This window comes from Abrus precatorius, unplaced genomic scaffold (genome assembly GCF_003935025.1).
Source record: "Abrus precatorius isolate BTA unplaced genomic scaffold, Abrus_2018 Scaffold11, whole genome shotgun sequence".
In the NCBI taxonomy this organism is placed as follows: domain Eukaryota; kingdom Viridiplantae; phylum Streptophyta; class Magnoliopsida; order Fabales; family Fabaceae; genus Abrus; species Abrus precatorius.
In genome coordinates this window covers 28489578-28509041 of record NW_020874303.1, presented here as the reverse complement: position 1 = coordinate 28509041, position 19464 = coordinate 28489578, and the positions used below count along the sequence as shown (strand labels likewise).

The following is a 19464-nucleotide window of genomic DNA, read 5'->3' as shown; positions in this document are numbered from 1 at the left end:
GCTGCATCAACCAACTTGCCTTATTTAGAACCCCTCAGCCAAAGTAGGAACCAAAGAACCCAACAATTCCCTTTCCAATGCCAACTATTTTGCTTAGAATTTTCCTTCTTTACAATCTCCTCCGTTCGTTTCTCCTCTCTCTCGTCCCCAAGAAGGTGAGACCCTTCCTACCTCGTTCTTGGTTTGCCCTTGTTGAAACTACCCCTTCTTCACTTTCTTCTTCTTCATCATCGAGGGCTCTCAAGAGAATTATAATGGAAACCAATGAGCTGAAACGTGTTTTTCAAATGTTCGATCACAATGGGGATGGGCGAATAACGAAGAAGGAGCTGAACGAATCGTTGGAAAAGTTGGGAATTTTTATCCCAAACAAGGAGCTGACACAGATGATTGAGAAGATCGATGTGAATGGAGATGGGTGTGTGGACATTGATGAGTTTGGAGAATTGTACGGGTCCATAATGGAGGAGCGTGATGAAGAGGAGGACATGAGAGAAGCGTTCAACGTTTTCGACCAAAACGGTGATGGGTTCATAACGGTTGAAGAGTTGAGGACAATTTTGTCGTCTTTGGGGTTAAAACAAGGAAGAATGGTGGAAGATTGCAAGAAGATGATAACGAAGGTTGATGTAGATGGAGATGGAATGGTGGATTTCAAGGAGTTTAAGCAAATGATGAAAAGGGGTGGCTTTGCTGCTCTCACTCTCTCTAATTAATTAGTTTACCTTAAGATTAATCACACGTTAATGTTGTAAATAATAAGTTTGGGATTCCGACCAATCCCATTCATCGTCCACTCGCCATGCATGAGTCATGTATCCATGTCGTTGAGGCTATCGTTTTGTATATTGTTTTTCCAGTCCCAGATTGAGATGAACCCTGCCCTGGTAATGGTAACGGTGATAGTACCACTTTTTCTTCCTTTTTCGGGGGGGGGGGGTGGGGGGCAAGGCCAGTGGAATCGGGGGACTGTTGTTACTGTGTTTTCTTACTTTTATGGTTCAAGTTTTGAGGCGAGAAAGGATGATTCTGTTTTCACTTTGTAAAACTATGTTTGGTGATTCTTTATTGAATTTTGTTGTTTGCTTTTTATTTTCTTTTGGTTGTATCAGTAGGTACCACGTATATTTGCTACAAATCCACTAAAAAAGTTATATGAATTGAATTAGTTAACAGTGCTCTTATTTGAACAACTAAAAATTTACATAGCAATTATTTTTATCTCTTATTTTATTTTTAATTTTATATATAGACATCTAAACAATGCAATCTAAATCCAAGGAAAAACACTTTTAGTATGGCTGCAAAAATCACTGCAATGCTGTTATGGTATTGTGTTTTGGGCATGCAACAGCATTTTACATTGCAGTTGGCATGTTTGGTAATTGGTAAGGTCCATATGCATAATGCCCTGGTTAAGATTGCGCACGATGTTCCTAAGCCACCCTCTATCGAACAAACAATAAAATTTTGGTAAATTTACGATTAAGGAAAGAAAGGAAAGAACATCCTCACGCAGAGCTTGCTAGGCAGTTAAACAAATAAGCTTCTAGATCTTATGTTATTAAGGATCCTCTCCGTTCATTTGCAAGCGCCAACTCCTTGCTTTTACCCCATCTTTAGGGCGCACAGGAAAATAACTCCCCAATCCTCAGGACTCAAGACCATTTTCTTCCCCTTTAACGCCATAAAAAAGAAAATGTGGTAAAAAAAATGCCATAAAAACAAAGTGACAATGATACCTATTCACATCACAAACTGAAAATTCATGTTAATAGAGACAATTTGGAGAACTCACAGCTACAGAATTTCGGATTCTTGAGTTGTGCCTTTTGTTATATTTTTTTTAAAATAGTATTTTTAAATCTTTATTTAATTTATTTCATTTTAATTCTTTAACGTCAATCAAATAAGTCAATTTTCGTTAACTACACATCAATTAAATTAGAGAATGAGAATGTAAAAAAATAATGATAACGTTGATGAAAACAATAGATAACAGAAAAAAATTAACAGATTTAAGTATAATTAACAAAAAAGTAAAATATTAAAGTTGTAAGATTTAAGTAAAATAAAAAAAATAAAAGAACAAACTAAAACAAAAAAATAAAAGACCAAAATAAACGAAAAGAATAAGTTAAAAGACTAAATAAAAAATAAAAAATATTAATTTTGCCCATTTAAATTCTTCGGCTTTTGTGAATGTTGGAAACTTGGAAGACCATTACTTCGGCCGAAATATAGGTAAGCAGAAATGACCACTACATTGAAAATTATTCAATTGGTAAGCAAAGGAGGGTAGACTAGAGTCAATTTGCGATGTCAATTATAGTCCATCAACTTGGAAAAGGTAAGCGATCATTGCGGCTCCAAAATGGTTTAGTCCACCCAATTGAAGAATGAAATGGCTACTTTACGCAGTACTCACAATACAAATAAAAATGTTTATTTCACGTTTTCTTTTCCTTCGATACCCCACCCCATACCCTTTTATGATAAAAAAACGAAAGAGATGTTTTAGGGTAGTACAAAAAAAGTAAGCTATGAAAATATCATTGCTCGGCCAAAGGTAGCTTTTCAGAAAGAATAGAAGTGTATAAAACCTATATGATACAACCAGAGAAATTAATTTCCTGGTAAACTATATGTTGCCTGAATTTGAATGTAACCAATACACTACTTCAAGCCGATTCACATCTAAATATCAAACAGAATTATGTTAGGAACCTTCAAATGTCAAATAGGCTTCTTAACAATCTCAACCAGGACGTCTGGTGGTCAACAAGGAAACATGCCTAATGGCACTAATTACCTGCCCTCCGAATCTGATTTTTCCTCCTCAATCTCTCTTATGCTTCGAACTACAGAAGCCACTTTCTCAGAGATGTGTTCTGTATGCTTTTCCAAATCATTCAGAATCGTATTTAACTGCTCTTCATATGCAGCACAACGTCGTTTGCACTTTTGCCTTTCATTGTACAACTCAAGTGATAGCTCACGGATTCTCTTATCTTTCTCATCCTGTGACAGAAACCATCAATAAAAAGTTTGAGGCACTAAAAAGGAAACAAACAGAAAATAGACATTCAGCTGTAGCAATGAATGACAACTGCACATGAATCAAATCATCGAACATCCTCAGCTAGCTGATTCAGATGAGGCTTCAAATTCTATAATCTATGTGACAGTTTAATAAATCATAGTCACAAGCTTTTATGCAATCACAATACAGATCAATCTCAGGCAATAATTGACCAATTACCATATCGTCTTGGCGTTACATAGATAGAACTCCATCACTACTTTAGGGGCATATCGTGAAGAGATTTAGGAAAAGCAGGGGATGCAACTTGGAGGGAAAGGATTTCAGTTGGATCAGTGGGGGATATGGAGGAAAGAGGGGGAAAGATAGAAGGCAACAAAAGTTTCAGTGAATGTTTGGGACCTAGAGAGACCAGGCCAGGCACTCTCAAGTTGCATGGATTTTGCCAGTCAATTTCATCTTGTTCTGTGTATTTCAACCCCACCAATACTGATGTCATTCCGCTAACAGCAGGAGGAGGAGGGGAGCTAATCAGTGGTCTATTTCACACTTTACAGTCCAGTTTGATCAAGTTAAGTATACTTAAATTGTTAGCTTAAAGTGCAGCATTCAGCTGAATTGTTATTTCTTGACAACAGAGTAATAAAGGAATAAGAATTTGAGCATGGTGTTTTAAAATCAGTACATAAGTACCATCTAGCGATATTTGCCACTGTTTGGAGAGACATACCTCACTAACCAAATGCTTCCCAGATCCACGCCATGGAACTTTACTAGGACTCATTAGTTTATGAGTATGCTCCTTCACAAATTTGGTGACAACCCATTTCCCTCCATCTCGTAAAGCCAACCTTATCATGGCCTGACAACCTTCACGTGTGGTTGGTGGAGGAGGTAACACTCTATCTTTTCTGTGTACATACTTTTTTGCACGAAAGCCTTCTTTTGAGCAGACAAAATCTTGACCAATTACCTGGTTATTTACTCGTGAACGACGGTTATGGTGGATTCGTACTGTAAATCCTATCCGCCTACCATAGGTGATATAGAATTCTCTGGCTTCCTCTCTTGAGTTGAACTCCATGCCTATGAATGGTTCTACAGCTTCTGTATCTGCTGATATCTCTGCTAAAGGTTGTTCCACAAACTTTTCATCTTCAATTTCACATAATTCTAGGTTTTTAGAAAACTCATCTTCTACTTTTTCATGTTTCTCATTAATTTCTACTTGTATATCAAGGTCACTATCATCTGAATCAAATCCCGGGCCAGATTGGTGATCCATTGGAGCCCTACTATGGAAGAATTAAACAAATAATCAGATTATTCTTCACAGTTCATCAGAAAACATAATGACGATTGGATACATTGATAAAATCAGTATTTATAAACAATTAAAGAAATTTCCAATTTAAAGAGTTTCTTTCTTTCTTCTTTTGTTCTCCTTGTTCAGGACATAAATAGTTAGTACCAGCAGTGCTTCACATTATGGATGGCAAGGAACAGATATCCAATCATTTTTTATCCATATGTTATCAGGGAAAAAAAACTGATATACCTATTCAATCCTATAATAATCAAAATTATTGATAAACAATGTTTAGCTAGAAAAGAAAACAGCACAACTGAGAGGGCATTTGGAAGAGCTTTTATGAAGCTTTTTTGCATGGATCATATCACACAAGCACTTGTGTGAAAATTGAATGTGTTTGGTTAAGCTAAAAGGAGCATATATGGGGGTAATAAGTCAAAATGAGCTTATTGAATGAAGGGCTTGTGATAAACGCCATAACTTTAATATGCCTGGATGCTAACACAAAATATAAAACCCAACTTCATAAAAAAAAACAGCATCAGAAAGTCTTTTTTTTTTAATTTATATGGATATTCGCTATCCTATCTATTCAAAATTCTAAAATGAATATCCGATATTAATGGTACTTAATGGGATCTTAATTATAGTGCAAAGAGAAGACATACACATTTTAAAGTTTTCACCATTGTTGCAGCCCTGCAGGTTATGCAGCTCTAAACCCTAGACTATAAAATAATTGACCAAATGAGCCAACAGGATCAGTGCATATTGCATAAAGATACAGTACATTGATGAATTTAATTAAAATTTTCATCCAAGTAAACAAAAACAGGCCAATTTTCATTAATTAAGCTCATATAGTGCCTTTTTTAAAATAGGAGAAGATGAAGACAATTTGTTTACCTATCCAGCACACAACCTCCCACACAGATAATCAACCAGACTTCAGCATATTCCTTTTAGACACAAGATACGGTACAAGCACAACCTGCAAATTAAATTTGCATTACACTTGACTTTTATTTAGGCAAATTACGAACTGTCAAATTAAGCACTCGGAAATGGAATAGCAATTTTTTTTGCTAATGTAACGTTGCAGGAAAATAAACGTGATTAATTAAAAAATTGACAGACCGAGTTGGTGAAAAAGGCATTGGTATTGGAATTTGGAATGGGCGTAGCAGAAAAATGGCATGACGAAGGGGAAGTTGATGAGCCCACTGGATGGAGTATAGAAACTCCACCAACCTAGATATAGCAAGTGCCCGAGTCAAGATGGATCGGGTCGGGTCAATCGGATTTTGGATTGTTGAAATACGACGGCGAAAGAAGAGTTCCTCCGAATCCGATACAGTGATAAACGCCGTGGATGTACGGATGCACCACCAAAGAACAGCAAAGCCACGCTGTGATGCGATGCACGCTTCAGTGTCATTTATTCATGGTCTATTAATTTCACCCCTGTTTTGCACCAACCAAAAACATAAATAAATATTTTTTTTTACCATATAAAAGTTTATATACAAATATAATATAAAAATTGAAAAATAATTAATTGTTTAAAATAATTATTTTATATCATTTCATATTTAAAGTTATAAAATAAAAAAATTCATTAATCATAAAATTCTTATCATTTTATTGATTTTCTTAAATAGTAAATAAAACAAATTTACTTCAATAATTTTATATGATTACATATTAACATAGCCTAGTCATGAAATTTTGATAAGTAAATTTGTCCAAGACTCCTAGTCCTAATCTTAGAAGATTCTTTATGGTTTTCTCACCCTTTTCGTTTGGTCATTAAACTTGCAAGTCACTCTACATTGGGCCAAAATCTTTTGGGCTAAAAAATGGGTGAGCCCAATGTGATAACAAGAACATCTTTGGTTCATACGAAAAAGAAGAGGAAATTAGGAAGGTGGAAGTGATGAAATGGGTGGCGCGTACCATAACCACCACCACCACGTGTTGCAGGTGGTGTTGTCGTGCCGGAAGATCACAGCGCAGGTCACAAACACCACCACTTCATCCATCATAGCCATGGCTTCCTCTTCCGAGCAGGAATTCGTCGCCTACCACCGTTCCAAGCTCAATCGCTTCCCCAGATCCCACCGTTTCTGGGACGCTAAAGTCGCCTCTCGCGTCGGCGAAAAGCTAGGGCTCCGTCTCCGAGAAATTGGCGTCACCGGCGTCCAAATCGACCCTCTCGAGGAACAATCACGCCCCGTTCATTATCGCCTCATGCTCTCCCCCTTGTTCCATTCCGTCAAACGCGCCGGCGTCGAGGTTTCCGGCGTTGACTAATTCAATTGCTTTTTCGGCCTCCCTCCTGTAAGTTTCATTTTTGAGGATTTTCCATTTTTTTGCCAATTCTTCACACTCAATAAAATTTTGACTCTGAGCTATTGCCTATTATGATTGTTGGGATGACAAATTGTTGTTGTTCTGCACAACAGAAACTGCTGAATATTGTTGCTATTTGTTTTTGTATCCCAGAATGTTAGTGTTAATATTAATAATGTGTCTGCTCCAGTACCCGGATTCTTATTTGTGTTTCTTTCTTTCTGGTTCTGGAATTGGTATTATTGTGAATTTGTGATTGTGATTAGCAACTGGTGTTTTATCTCAACACGCTTGAAATATTAAGTTAGTTTCAGTTTGGACAATATTTAGCTGCGGTAGCATTCGTAAATTATGTGTTGTTATTATGATAGAATTAGAGTTGGTATATTTTGTGGCATTAAATTTCAGTATACTGGTAGTGTTAGTTAAGTAACTCTAATTCTAATTTAAAAACAGTATACTATTCCTCCCAAGTTTTTCCCTTTTTCTCTGCAGATTAGGACTGAAATTTTAAGTGGGTCTCCTGTAACTTCTCTTTCTCTCCTAGTTTTATGCAGTTCCATTTTATCAACCAATCTTTCTTAAAACCTATTTACTTTCTACTCATTTTCATCCTTATTGAATAGACATTGCTTCTTTACAGTTCATATATTTATTTTCTTCTGTACTCGCACTAGCATGGACAAATACCACTAGCATAAAATTGTGAATTATCTAATCAAATGATTATCCTTAATGTTGCATAAAATATATGTGTTATGATTGTTTGTAGTTTGGCTAATTGATGGTTGTGGTCAGTGTTAATTAATATTGATTTTTATTAGTAGGGTCACTTCGAGACTTCATTGTATTCACTTGTACTCATTCTTTAACACTGAATTTATCGTATACGTGGTATCGGCTTTCAGGCGGTTTATTGTTTCAGGTAGTTTAATGAAAGCATTGAGTTGCAGTAAGGAATATAACGATATCATTAGCATTTAATCGTAAACGCACAACCGACGAAGAATATTTAGACAGCAATATATATATATATATAGTCCAAAACTTCTACAGAGCTCGTAATTAGAATTACATTTACTTTTGACTAAATTTACGATAAATGTTAATTCTAAACATTCCAATACTGATTACAGATAATAATACTAAAACTTTGTTTACCAACTAAAATATGTAGCAGACAGCTACATAGAAAGACTGCTAAAAATGCAATAGGGTTTTATAAAGAAAATGCCTTCTCACCTGTTAATATCCAAAGACGAATCCAAAGAAATAGGGGTAGTTTTCATGACTGCACGATTATAACCTTGAAATCTCCAATCACTGTATATTAAAAAGGAAATCATAACGGGCTGCATAAGTAAAATACAAAACAATAATATGTAAACTTCAATAATAAAATGATCATGACTAAAATCATGGAAGTGAAGAATGAGACTGAGATGAAAGGGAAGTACATTATGAAACGTGGGACTTTATTCTTTTATGTATTTGATTAAGTGGATTATGAGATAATCATTATGTAATAGATCAATATAAAAATCAGTAACATTTTGTTTTTGGTTAAAAAATAAACATTTATAAAACAAATTTTATTTTGTAAGAAGTTTCAAAACTTTACAAATACCCAAGTGAACTTGCATGCAGTTTTGATTTTTAGTAGTGTCGAATGAAGCAAACTTTCTTTTAATTCAGAACGAACACATATTTACTCGTGTATATATACGTGGGCACGTACAGCGGCACACATTTTTTCAAATTATACTTTCACCTCTCTTCTAAATTAGTCAAGTGCTTTCTAAGAAGACATGATCCTATTATCTCTCTCTCACAAGCATAGACATTTACACACAAACAATACAATATTAATATTAATTATATGATTTAATCAAAATATCTGTCATCTTTATTTATATGCATATCAATCAAAATATTTATATTAACAAATATAAGTCCGTTCAGTTTTTAACGTGTTTAGATAAACATCGGGTTAATATTTCAAACAAAAAAAATCTTTCCAACTTGGTTTTAGTTAAAGCAACTGTTGTGTAACTTCTGAGTTGAAAATTACATTAAATTTTACATAAACTTGCTTTTGGCAAACAAGTTTCTAAATTTGAAAGTTTGGAAAAAGTTGAGTCAATATTTCAAACGAGAGATTTTTTTTTCTTCCAAACTTGATTTAAGTAAAAATAACTTTATGTAATTTTTGTGTTAGATAAAAAATTTATATTAAATTTTATTATGAAAATGTTTGAAACATAAAAAATTAAATAGAAATTATTTCACTTCAAACTTAATTTTAATCAAAATTGATTTGTCAAAATTAAGATCACAAAAAACTTAATTTGTAACACTCAACAATATCTTGTTAATAACATTTACTGTAAGCATTAATATATGTATTATATGTTATGTAGGTTAACACTTCCCTGATAAAAAAAATTGGATCCTCTTGTATAAATAAATAACACGATATCATCACATTAGGATATAAAAAAATATCAAAATAAAATTAATAAAAACAACATAATAACGATATGTCACATAATTCGTCTATTTTTTTTTGGTTAACATGAATAAAATTAGCATAACTTGATATTGTTCTATTGACAAACATGTGCAAGTAAATAAAGCGTTGGCAAAAAGATGAAAGAAATGATTAGGCGTGTGAACAGGAAAGTAAAGTAGAAAGAGAGGAATGAGGGGACTTTCCTTCCTTTCCAATTTTCCTTTACATAAATCTAATTCCAATAAATAAAAAAATGCAGAAGCGCATAATTTTGGGGACCGTTGGGACTTTGCAGCGTTATTAATGTTTTAATTCCCTAAACAGCTATTTAAATTATGAAAAAGATATATTTATTTTTCTTAAAAATAAGATTAAGAAAAAATAAATTCTAAACTCACGAGTCATTGACAATATCTTCCATGACAACCCAATCGCCCACGTTCGTTCTTCAGAACTGTTGATGGTGTGATCGTGAAGTGAAGGTGGTCAACTTTGTACTACACACCCTATCAACATCCCACAATGTGTGATGCTGTGTTCGCGTGATATTATTATTATTATTATTATTATTATTATGGTTTAATGGTTCAATAGTATGATTCAATTTTCATCTTTGAATTAAAACATTACTGTCCATCATGTTCACAATAATGTCAATGGCTGGGGGAGAGTTGCACCCTTGACTCTGACCCCATTGCCATTTTTCCGTTATTTTTTTCATTCGTTGAATTTGATCGAGTGATTGGCGAGATTTTCATCTTTTGGGCGTTTCTCCCATTCTCTGAGCACAACAATTTTATTTTATCTGAATTTTTGCTTCCAGTATAGTCTAGATCCCGATCGGAAACGTTTGATTTTGCGAACAAGTGGAAATTCTGTAATTCGAAGAGGTAGGTTTCTGATTATTAGTAAGTTAATATAGTTTCTAATTTCTATCTCTCGTTTGTTTCTGAAATTTCGTACCGTAAGTTTCTTTGTTTTGCCGAAATTCATTAAACCCTGTGTATGCTCTTAATCGAGATGAATTTGACTCTTATGGTGAATATTGCCTGTAAAATTGAAGTTCTCATTGCTGGAATGTGAATGGCGGTGGGAATTTTGAAAGTGAATTTCGTTGTTGAAAATGTTTCAGGGAAGGGTTTGTGAATTCATAGGAAAATGGGGGTTATGTCCCGGCGGGTTGTACCCGTCTGTGGTAACCTCTGTGTCTTTTGTCCGTCTCTGCGTGCAAGATCAAGGCAACCGGTGAAACGTTACAAGAAATTGATTGCTGATATCTTCCCGCGTAATCAGGTGAAATTTTCAGCTCATGTTTGTAGTGCCTGCACTTCTCTATATCATTATCCATGACAAAATAATGCACTGGCCGCTAAGATCAACAGTAATGAAACACAAGATGGCATTCTAAGTCTAAAACAATAAATAAACAAACCATTTGGTGCAGACACTAGTAAACAATAGCTGAGTTCACTTATGATTCCAGGGTCTCATGAGAGTAAATTCCTAATATGTTTCAGGTAGTTTGTTACTCTCATGGGACCCTGGAATCATAAGTGGACTCAGCTATTGTTTGCTAGTGTCTGCACCAAATGGTTTATTTATTTAGTTTTTTAAACTTAGTAATGCCATCTTGTGTTTCATTACTGTTGATCTTAGTGACTTGTGCATTATTTTGTCATGGATAATGATATTCCAGTTTTCTGAAGAGAAGTAGTGCACTTGGGGGGGGGGGGGGGGGGCGCTTTATTATAAGACCGGTTTCTTATACTAGTCTCATGTTACTGTGTTTGTTAGGTTCCTGAAGCTAATGATAGGAAAATTGGAAAGCTATGTGAATATGCTTCTAAGAATCCATTGAGAATTCCCAAGGTAATAATATTATTCTTAAAAATCTCCCTTTTTTCTGTCAGTTCTAGGCCAGTTGTTTAGTGCAACTAATCAAATTATGATGTGGAGGGCGAAATTTAGATAATCATTCTCATAAGACACTATTATATTAGATTCAATTAAGATATCATTGTAGAGTATTCAGTTGTCTTCCATCTGATTGCATGTTTGATAAGAATGTAAATTTAAGTGCCAAGATTTTTACTGACAAAATTTGAAGCACATAATGTTTGACAAAACATTTTCATAAGTTCTGAATAATTTGTCAAAAGAAAATTTGGTCTTTAGATATTTTGGATGAGGCTGCACTGAAGGAAACAATTGTAATTTAATGTTTGATACTTCAAATATAGAAAGAGATGCCACTGAATTTATTTATTGACCTCCCATGCATTGAATCTTTTCATCACTTTTCACCTAATCTTTATTTTGGTATTTATTAAATTTAAACAGACACCGTTAGGTCAATTGAAGTGCTTTATATTTTCACTTTCAGCATTGAATTGAGATCTCTAACATATCCTTAGTTTATGCGGTGTTTTATCTTGGCAGATTACTGACAACTTAGAGCAAAGGTGTTACAAGGATCTGCGTAATGAAAGCTTTGGTTCAGCAAAAGTTGTCTTGTGCATATACAGGAAATTGTTATTGTCATGTAAGGAGCAGATGTAAGTTTTATGCCATATAAGTGCATATTCCTTGGATTGGATTGTTATTTGATTCCAACTTAATTCCTTGAAACAAAAAGGGATGCTCAGGGGAGGATTTATCTTCCAAACTCCAAGATTTAGGTACCATAAGAGTATTGTATTGCAGAAGTCATTTTACAATTTATGGACATTTATGAGCTTTTAGGGTCCGGGCTTCATTCATGTAAAAACTTGGGTGTATGAGACTACGGGTAATGATTTACATGATGAATGTACTCAAATGAGCAATCTGCATTTGTAATAAAATGAGAAACCTTTTTTAAAACATGATTTCATATAGAACTCTTTCTTTTATGTTCTGAGCAGGATCAACTTGTCTTCCTATACAACTATTTGCTAGTGACTTCACTATAATATGATTTGATTTTTTCTGTTGGATACTATTTTTCATTGTACTAAGTAAAAATATTCAAATGATGCTTCTTAATCTTTCAGGCCACTATTTGCCAATAGTTTATTAGGGATCATTCGGACTCTTCTGGAGCAAACACGAGTGGATGAAATGAGGATCTTAGGTTGCAGTACCCTTGTAGAATTTATAGATTGCCAGGTATTTAGTTATTCAACCTGTCTGACTTGTTAATGTTAAAATCACTGTAGGATAGGCTCAAGTGCATGTTGTGAGAGATTTCCCAACCCTTTGAAGCAAATTTACTGATTTAAGTTTAACTTTATAGTCTGCAACTCTGCATTATAGGTTATGCTACTTGACATATAGCATTATGCAGACCATGTATGGGTTTCTTTTTTTCACAATTTTTAGAATGCCATAAGTTTAGTGATATTGACCCTTTGATATAAAAGTAGACAGATGGTACATACATGTTCAGCTTGGAGGGTTTTATCCCAAAACTATGTCAATTGGCTAACGAAGTGGGAGATAATGAGCGTGCTCTGCTTCTACGTTCAGCTGGTCTACAGGCTCTATCTTATATGGTAATTTTTTTTCTCTGATCCATTAGTTATTGCAGAATTTGCTAACCCTTTTTCATAAGTTTTTAATTGTAAGGACTAACAGCTTTTCTTGGCTTTTTTTTTATCAATGTGCACAACAATCTACACTTGAGTATTTTTATGAAAAAGAGCTCTTTGCAGAGAATATAATTAAGATGAAATAATAGGACAGCTATTGAAAGTTGTAGTCATTTTTTATAATTCATTGTCAAATATAAACTTCTTCATACTGATTTTCCATTTGCGACTTTCTTTAATTTGGTAAAATGTTCTTAAAAAATGAAGCTGTAGTAATCTAAAGATTGAAATGAAATTTAGCAAAATTAAAGTGTGAAAATGGTAGTTTGTTGTAATTTAAGCTGTAAACTAAAAGGCTAGAGATTTGGTTTCTGGAAACAATTGTAAGATACATTTCAAGGTCACCTGTACGGTTGTACCTTCCTTAATGCCTTTTGTTATTCTCCCTATGTTATTTTGACCAGGTGCAGTTCATGGGCGAGCACTCTCATCTTTCCATGGATTTTGACAAAGTGAGTATCATTTCCCTACTCTCTTTCCTTCAATCTGTCGATTGATACCAGCAGTGACTTAGCAAAGCATTGCATTAAACGTTGAAGTTTAGTTTCAATGTATTTATTTACTTAATCCAAAATTTGAAACTCAACTTGGGTCTTGATTTTTGAGGTTAGTTTACAGTGAGCTAAACATTTTTTTCTTCATTGGGTTGATGGGTACTGGAATAGATTATAGCAGTGATTTTGGAGAATTTCATGGATCGCCAATCTAAATTTGACCATCCCAAGGTAGAGGAACTGAATTCACAACCCCAGAACCAGTTGGTTCAAGGATTTTCCGAAGAACAAGTCCATCTACATTCTTTACCAGATATCACTAAGAAGGATCCTTCCCTGCTCAATGTTGTGACAGGATCTGAGACAGAGTCCAAGTTGTATGTCTTCTCTTACTGTTCTCCCTTCCCCCTTTATTATGAATCCAGCATATACAATCCTGATAGCCATTGTGCGTTCACCACTTTTATAGGGATTCTGCTAAAGATCCTACTTATTGGTCAAAGGTTTGCTTGTATAATATGGCCAAATTGGCAAAGGAAGCTACAACTGTGAGGCGTGTCCTTGAACCACTTTTTCATAATTTTGATACCGAAAACCACTGGTCTTCTGAAAAGGGAGTTGCCCTTTGTGTTTTGATGTATTTGCAAGCTGTTTTAACAGAATCAGGTAGCATTGTAATATTTAATATTACAATTTTCTGTAGGTATGAAGTTTTCTATAATTTTGTTTGTAATTGGTTGTCACCTTTTGAACTCCAGGAGATAATTCCCATCTTTTGTTGTCCATTTTGGTGAAGCACTTGGATCATAAGAATGTTGCCAAGCGACCTACCCTTCAGATTGATATTATTAACACCACAACGCAGCTTGGACAAACTGTGAGGCAGAAGGCTTCCATTGCAATTGTTGGTGCAATATCTGACCTCATTAAACATTTAAGGAAATGCCTGCAAAATTCTGCTGAAGCATCCAGCATTGGAAATGATGCATATAAGTTAAATACTGAACTTCAGTCTGCCTTAGAAATGTGTATATCACAACTTTCAAACAAGGTATGTGTGCTAACATTATGCATCGATTTCTTGTTGGTCTTTCAAACTGTTAGAATATATGAAGATGCCTTATCATATGTTAGATTATGCTTTGGATTTAGTTTCCCTATTTCCTCCTTACTGCTTTGGATTACTTATCATGACTTGTTTCCCTATTAGTTAGAATTATGGTTAGTATAAATAAGAGTTAGTGCTTTAGGTTTTATGAACAAATCAATACATTGTAATACATCTCAGTTAATAACAACTCAGTATGTGATTCGCTTTTATCTGTCTTCCTTTCTCAATTCCTAAAATCCCATAATTTCAACACAAACTTTATGTTGATCATTCTGGAGCTTTAGCAGTGATTCCCGTGAGTTAAGTTTATTGGATTATACAGTGTAGGCATTCTTTATGGCCTTGTATCATTGATTACCAATCCTGTGACAAGAATGTTAAAAATCCACCTCTGAATCTCTGAATTTAATAGAAGATTAACTAAATTTATTCAAAATTTTCTTCTTTTCTTAATAACTTTTCCTTTTTTTTTTTTTATATTGTTGGAAAACAAATTTCAAAAGAATTATTTGGATTGATTGTGTTGCAGCAGTATTTCACATTGCTTCCACTATAACAGGTTGGGGATTTAGGACCCATTCTTGATTTGCTGGCTGTGGTGCTAGAGTATATCTCGACTACTGCCATCCTTGCAAGAACAACAATCTCTGCTGTTTATAGAACTGCAAAATTAATCACTTCCATCCCTAATGTGTCATATCACAAGAAGGCAAGTGTTCTTACTTTTAGACTGGAAATGGGTTTTTCTGGATGCACAGCTCTAGCAAATTGTTTGAAGTTTTGGGTTGTTTTTGGACCTTTCAGGCTTTCCCTGACGCCTTGTTTCATCAATTGCTCATGGCAATGGCTCATCCTGATAGTGAAACGCGAATTGGAGCACATAGTGTCTTCTCAATGGTGCTTATGCCATCCATGTTTTCTCCTAGGTTAGACAACAAAATTAAGATTGCTCAGAAGGTACAGAGTGACAGCCTCTCCACTCAGAATAAAAGTTTTACTGGAGCAGAACACTTGAATGGGAAACTGGAAGAAGGAAAGGCAATAGCTGGCATTAATGGGAAGAAATATGCAATTCATCCATATCAAGATTACAGCTTCATTCCCCAGCTAACTGATGGAAAAGATGTAAGAATTTATTTTTTCTTGTCATTATTAATTGTATTCATTTAATAGTATTTTTTGGATGGAGGGGCAGGAATGTGCAGTTCTTGTTGATCATAATTTAATTTTAATGATTCTTGTTGATTTCAGTTTTGTGTTCCAGTTAGTTTGGTTATTTTTTCCCCAATAATGGGGACCCTGGATCTTTCCTTGCTGTTGTTCCTAACGACACATGTTTTGTGTCTGAAATTTTCAGGATCTAAGTTCTCTTAGGCTGAGCAGTCACCAAGTGAGTCTCTTGCTTTCTTCAATTTGGGTTCAGGCAACATCTGGGGACAATAGCCCTGCAAATTATGAGGCATTGGCGCACACTTATAGCATTGCTTTATTATTTACTCGTTCTAAGGTGAGATTGGTGCATGCCAAGTCCCGGCTGCTTCTAAAGATTTAAGTTCAGTAAAGATTAGAAAAAAATACTTTGCTGATTTTTATTTAATTGTTACATTTTATAGTTGTTCAATTTACGTGCAGCATTTAGTTATTTTAATTGGTACCAGCATTTAGTTATTTCATCTCTTTTAAAATTAATCTTCGTTGCTTCTAAAACGAAGTGAAATTATATCATTAATTTGAAGTTCACAAGGTTAATTACTTTCCGCAGACGTCAAGTTACATGGCTTTAGTAAGATGTTTCCAGCTGGCGTTCTCCCTCAGGAGGATCTCTTTGAACCAAGAAGGTAAGTGGGACAGACAGGTGACTTTTTATTCAGTAGGAAGGAATGACATATAATTGTTGTCTCAATGGAATCAAATCTTGTAATGGAACCATCATTCCGTAACTTTTTTCATACCAAACAAATGAATGTTCTTTCCCATGGAATGGTGGCAAGAATGGAATCACAATTCCAGTGTTCTCAAAATGTTATAGGAATTTCTTAATTGAGAATAATATTTTCTCTGGTGAAAGTTTTCTGACATGTTTCTTTACATGCTTGTTAAAGGAGGCTTACAACCTTCTCACAGGAGGTCCCTTTTTACCTTGGCTTCATACATGCTTATATTCTCTGCCAGGGCAGGCAATTTCCCTGATCTAATTCCAAAAGTTAAAGCATCCTTGACAGAGACAACAGTTAATTTCTTCTCCTAATCTCTTGACTTCACCATTCAACATCTTTAGCTTCCTTTCAAAAATGAGTGTCACAATTTTTTCATTTTAATTATGATTGGATGAACTGATTAAAGTCATAAATCCACAGGTAGATCCTTTTCTTGAAGTGGTTGATGATGTCCAGCTGCGGGCTGTTTGTGTAGAATCAGAGAAGATAATTTATGGATCTCAAGAGGATGAGGTTGCTGCTATGAAGGCACTTTCAGATGTAGAATTGGATGACAAGCAGTTGAAAGAGACTGTAGTATTGTACTTTATGACTAAATTTTCAAAATTGTCTGAGGTAATATGAATTAGCTTGGGCTGACAAAAAATACTTTGATCCCCCCCATATATACTCATATGAAAGATAATACTTGCACATATCATGTGAGTTTTGTGCAGAATGTGGACCATTTAGCATAAGTTGCAATGGAGTGGCTTGGAGAGGAATATGTGGGTTGTGTGTAGTATGTGGAGATAACAGTTTCTTTTTCCCCTTATTTATCAGGATGAGTTGTCCAGCATAAAGAATCAACTCCTACAGGGTTTTTCCCCTGATGATGCATATCCATCAGGACCTCCATTGTTCATGGAGACACCAAGGCCATTTTCCCCACTTGCTCAGATTGAGTTCCCAAATTTTGATGAGGTAAATTCTCCAAAATTGCATCTCTAAGTGGCTTGTCAAAACTTGTGTGACAAATGCCGTTTGGCTTTTCCAGATAATGGCTTTAGATGATTTTGTGGAAGAAGAGACTGGGCCTGAACCCAGTGGCAGTCAGTCAGATGGCAAAACATCACTATCAACCAATTACCCTGATGTTCTAAGTGTTAATCAACTCTTGGAATCGGTAAAAAAAAACTCTCATGCTTTTATTTCTGGAATCTGGCTGATTGGAATGTGATTGTATTTTGAATATATTTTTCATTCTTCTCCTGGAGTGTGGATATTATGTTTCTCCCTTTAAGATACTATGGGCTTTATTTTATGGATAGGTTTTGGAAACTGCACGACAAGTCGCAAGTTTCTCCACTTCTTCAACTCCTTTACCCTATGACCAAATGACGGACCAATGCGAGGCACTTGTAACTGGGAAACAAGAGAAGATGTCAATCATTCACAGTTTTAAGCATCAACAGGAGACTCAGGCCATAATTCTTTCAAGTGATAGTGAAGTAAAAGATTTCCCTCTACCTCCTAAGGTTAGTGTTTGTCATACTAGGGTAAATTTTCAGTGTAAGAAATGCATATAATGGTCTTGGATGATTGGAGTATTGACTGCTATGGTTGAAGAGTTTTGGTAGAGTTCGAGTTAATTATTGACCATTTTTTCATTAAAGGAAAAAAAAGAAAAAAGACGCACACATAAATAGAAGGGCAGCATATTCTCATTTGTCACAATATACTTCTAAACCAAAAATAAATATCGTTTCATGAATTCTTGATTACTTTGGAATTTTATAAACCTTTTTATATGCGATAACTAGCTACTTGTAGATGATATATGTGGAGAGGGTGTGAGCATATATTTGTAAATGGCAAAAGCTAGCATCACTCATTTATTTATTGGACGAAATCTCAAACTAACTCCACTCACAAAGAGCGCATGCAGGTTATTATGCAGGTTATTCAGTGGGGTCAGCAGAAGATTTCATCCAATAATAAATAGTAATGAAAAGTCTTTGTTAATCGCTACATTTTGATATGGAAGGAAACTTCTATCATCACAATATAATGTCTTGTGCCATGTTTTTTGTTTTTAGTGTTACTGACGAATTACTCCCAAATTACAAAAGAATTTTTTGCATTAGGCGGGGTTTCCCCACACGATAGGGGGCATGGTTTTTACTTATTGGTACTTTGACATTTGTAGGGTATAGAATATTCAAATGGTGATTTGAAGTTAGTGACTCATGAGCAATTTCAAGGGCAGGATCAAGTCCCTCTCCGTTCACACGACTCTGTGCAGCAACATTCCTTGAGACTACCACCTTCGAGCCCCTATGATAAATTCTTGAAAGCTGCGGGATGCTAATGACACTAGACTGCAATAGATGCCATTTTTTCATTCTTTGCAATTATGGTAAAATGTTTCTTTTGACGGGGTTTCTACAATTCATGCCCAAAGTACGTGAAATGTGCAGCGGAGTATATTTTTTTGTTATTTTGCAGGTGGAGGGGGATAGTTCTTCTTTTCCCCAAATGTATGATTTTGTCTATAAATTATATTCATGTTTGTCAATATTTAAAGGTTTTACTTTATTTTATTTATGTGAATAAAATGTTTTGTTGATACTTTCGTTTTACTGAATTCTTTTTCTCGTTCTCGTGTGTGGATCAAATTCTAGAAGCTCTTAATGAGTCATGAAGAACGAATTCTTGTATGGCCTGTCTCTCTGAAAAAGCAAGTCTTGAAATATCACATATAAATTTTAAAGTTTTGTTTGAGAGTTTAGAGGAAAAGGAAAAGAAAGAGTTTGAAGGGAGAAGAAGAAGAAGGAAAGGGAGAGAAAAGGAAGTTAAACTTCTCCTTTATGTTTAATATTGAGAATAGAGAGTAATATAGAGTTTAATTATATAAATAATTTTAAAATTAATATTTTTATTTTTTAAATTTTTTTGAAAAAAATTATCACTTAAAAAACTAATATTTTAAAAAAAATTTAAAAAAATCATATTTGTAAAATAATATAAAAGAATAGGAGAGAGAAAACTCTCAAAATAAAAAAACTTAAAAAATAAACTTTTGAAAAGTTTAG

At 34.6% G+C, this 19464-nt stretch overlaps 4 protein-coding genes across 13 annotated transcripts; 3 read left to right on the top strand and 1 right to left on the bottom strand.

Annotated features, from left to right (window-relative positions):
- LOC113855459 (calmodulin-like protein 3) lies at positions 1-814 on the top strand. 2 transcript variants are annotated; one of them, XM_027487102.1, is made up of 2 exons: positions 78-135; positions 202-814. In XM_027487102.1, the coding sequence occupies exons 1-2, from the start codon at positions 78-80 to the stop codon at positions 714-716; spliced, it is 573 nt and encodes a 190-aa protein (XP_027342903.1). In that variant the 3' UTR covers positions 717-814. The 2 variants fall into 2 exon arrangements, with proteins under 2 accessions (XP_027342902.1, XP_027342903.1); XM_027487101.1 differs by having other exon boundaries at positions 1-814.
- A 1750-nt stretch (positions 815-2564) lies between these two features.
- On the bottom strand, positions 2565-5794 carry LOC113856077 (protein FAR1-RELATED SEQUENCE 5). 3 transcript variants are annotated; one of them, XM_027487715.1, is made up of 4 exons: positions 5493-5794; positions 5262-5346; positions 3774-4338; positions 2565-3021 (listed from the first exon to the last, which is right to left on the bottom strand). In XM_027487715.1, the coding sequence occupies exons 3-4, from the start codon at positions 4326-4328 to the stop codon at positions 2809-2811; spliced, it is 768 nt and encodes a 255-aa protein (XP_027343516.1). In that variant the 5' UTR covers positions 4329-4338; positions 5262-5346; positions 5493-5794; the 3' UTR covers positions 2565-2808. The 3 variants fall into 3 exon arrangements, with proteins under 3 accessions (XP_027343516.1, XP_027343515.1, XP_027343517.1); XM_027487714.1 differs by having other exon boundaries at positions 5607-5794; XM_027487716.1 differs by having other exon boundaries at positions 3774-4335; positions 5607-5794.
- A 457-nt stretch (positions 5795-6251) lies between these two features.
- Positions 6252-6761, top strand: LOC113856479. The gene has a single exon (XM_027488307.1). It carries the CDS (start codon positions 6297-6299, stop codon positions 6666-6668), a length of 372 nt encoding a protein of 123 aa, XP_027344108.1. The 5' UTR covers positions 6252-6296; the 3' UTR covers positions 6669-6761.
- Positions 6762-9796: 3035 nt separating this feature from the next.
- Positions 9797-19012, top strand: LOC113856537. 7 transcript variants are annotated; one of them, XM_027488387.1, is made up of 21 exons: positions 9797-10109; positions 10352-10512; positions 11014-11088; positions 11659-11774; positions 12252-12366; positions 12624-12752; positions 13253-13300; positions 13514-13719; positions 13812-14008; positions 14101-14393; positions 15013-15162; positions 15258-15578; positions 15811-15960; positions 16216-16291; positions 16556-16683; positions 16811-17005; positions 17213-17353; positions 17427-17555; positions 17701-17907; positions 18318-18373; positions 18579-19010. In XM_027488387.1, coding segments are annotated over exons 2-21 (2868 nt in total). In that variant the 5' UTR covers positions 9797-10109; positions 10352-10377; the 3' UTR covers positions 18580-19010. The 7 variants fall into 7 exon arrangements, with proteins under 7 accessions (XP_027344188.1, XP_027344189.1, XP_027344185.1 ...); XM_027488388.1 differs by lacking the exon at positions 18318-18373 and adding an exon at positions 11855-11897 and having other exon boundaries at positions 18579-19009; XM_027488384.1 differs by lacking the exon at positions 18318-18373 and having other exon boundaries at positions 18579-19012.
- Positions 19013-19464: the final 452 nt, after the last annotated feature.

Bases quoted from the DNA above. Each gene is read 5' to 3' on its own strand.
- LOC113856537 (XM_027488384.1), top strand. From the start codon at position 10,378: ATGGGGGTTATGTCCCGGCGGGTTGTACCCGTCTGTGGTAACCTCTGT. The intron at 13,301-13,513 runs GTGAGTATCATT...GTACTGGAATAG, and splicing joins TTTCCATGGATTTTGACAAA to ATTATAGCAGTGATTTTGGA. The intron at 17,006-17,212 runs GTAATATGAATT...CTTATTTATCAG, and splicing joins AATTTTCAAAATTGTCTGAG to GATGAGTTGTCCAGCATAAA.
- LOC113856077 (XM_027487715.1), bottom strand. From the start codon at position 4,328: ATGGATCACCAATCTGGCCCGGGATTTGATTCAGATGATAGTGACCTT. The intron at 3,022-3,773 runs GTATGTCTCTCC...TTTCTGTCACAG, and splicing joins GGAAGCATTTGGTTAGTGAG to GATGAGAAAGATAAGAGAAT.
- LOC113855459 (XM_027487101.1), top strand. From the start codon at position 78: ATGCCAACTATTTTGCTTAGAATTTTCCTTCTTTACAATCTCCTCCGT.
- LOC113856479 (XM_027488307.1), top strand. From the start codon at position 6,297: ATGGGTGGCGCGTACCATAACCACCACCACCACGTGTTGCAGGTGGTG.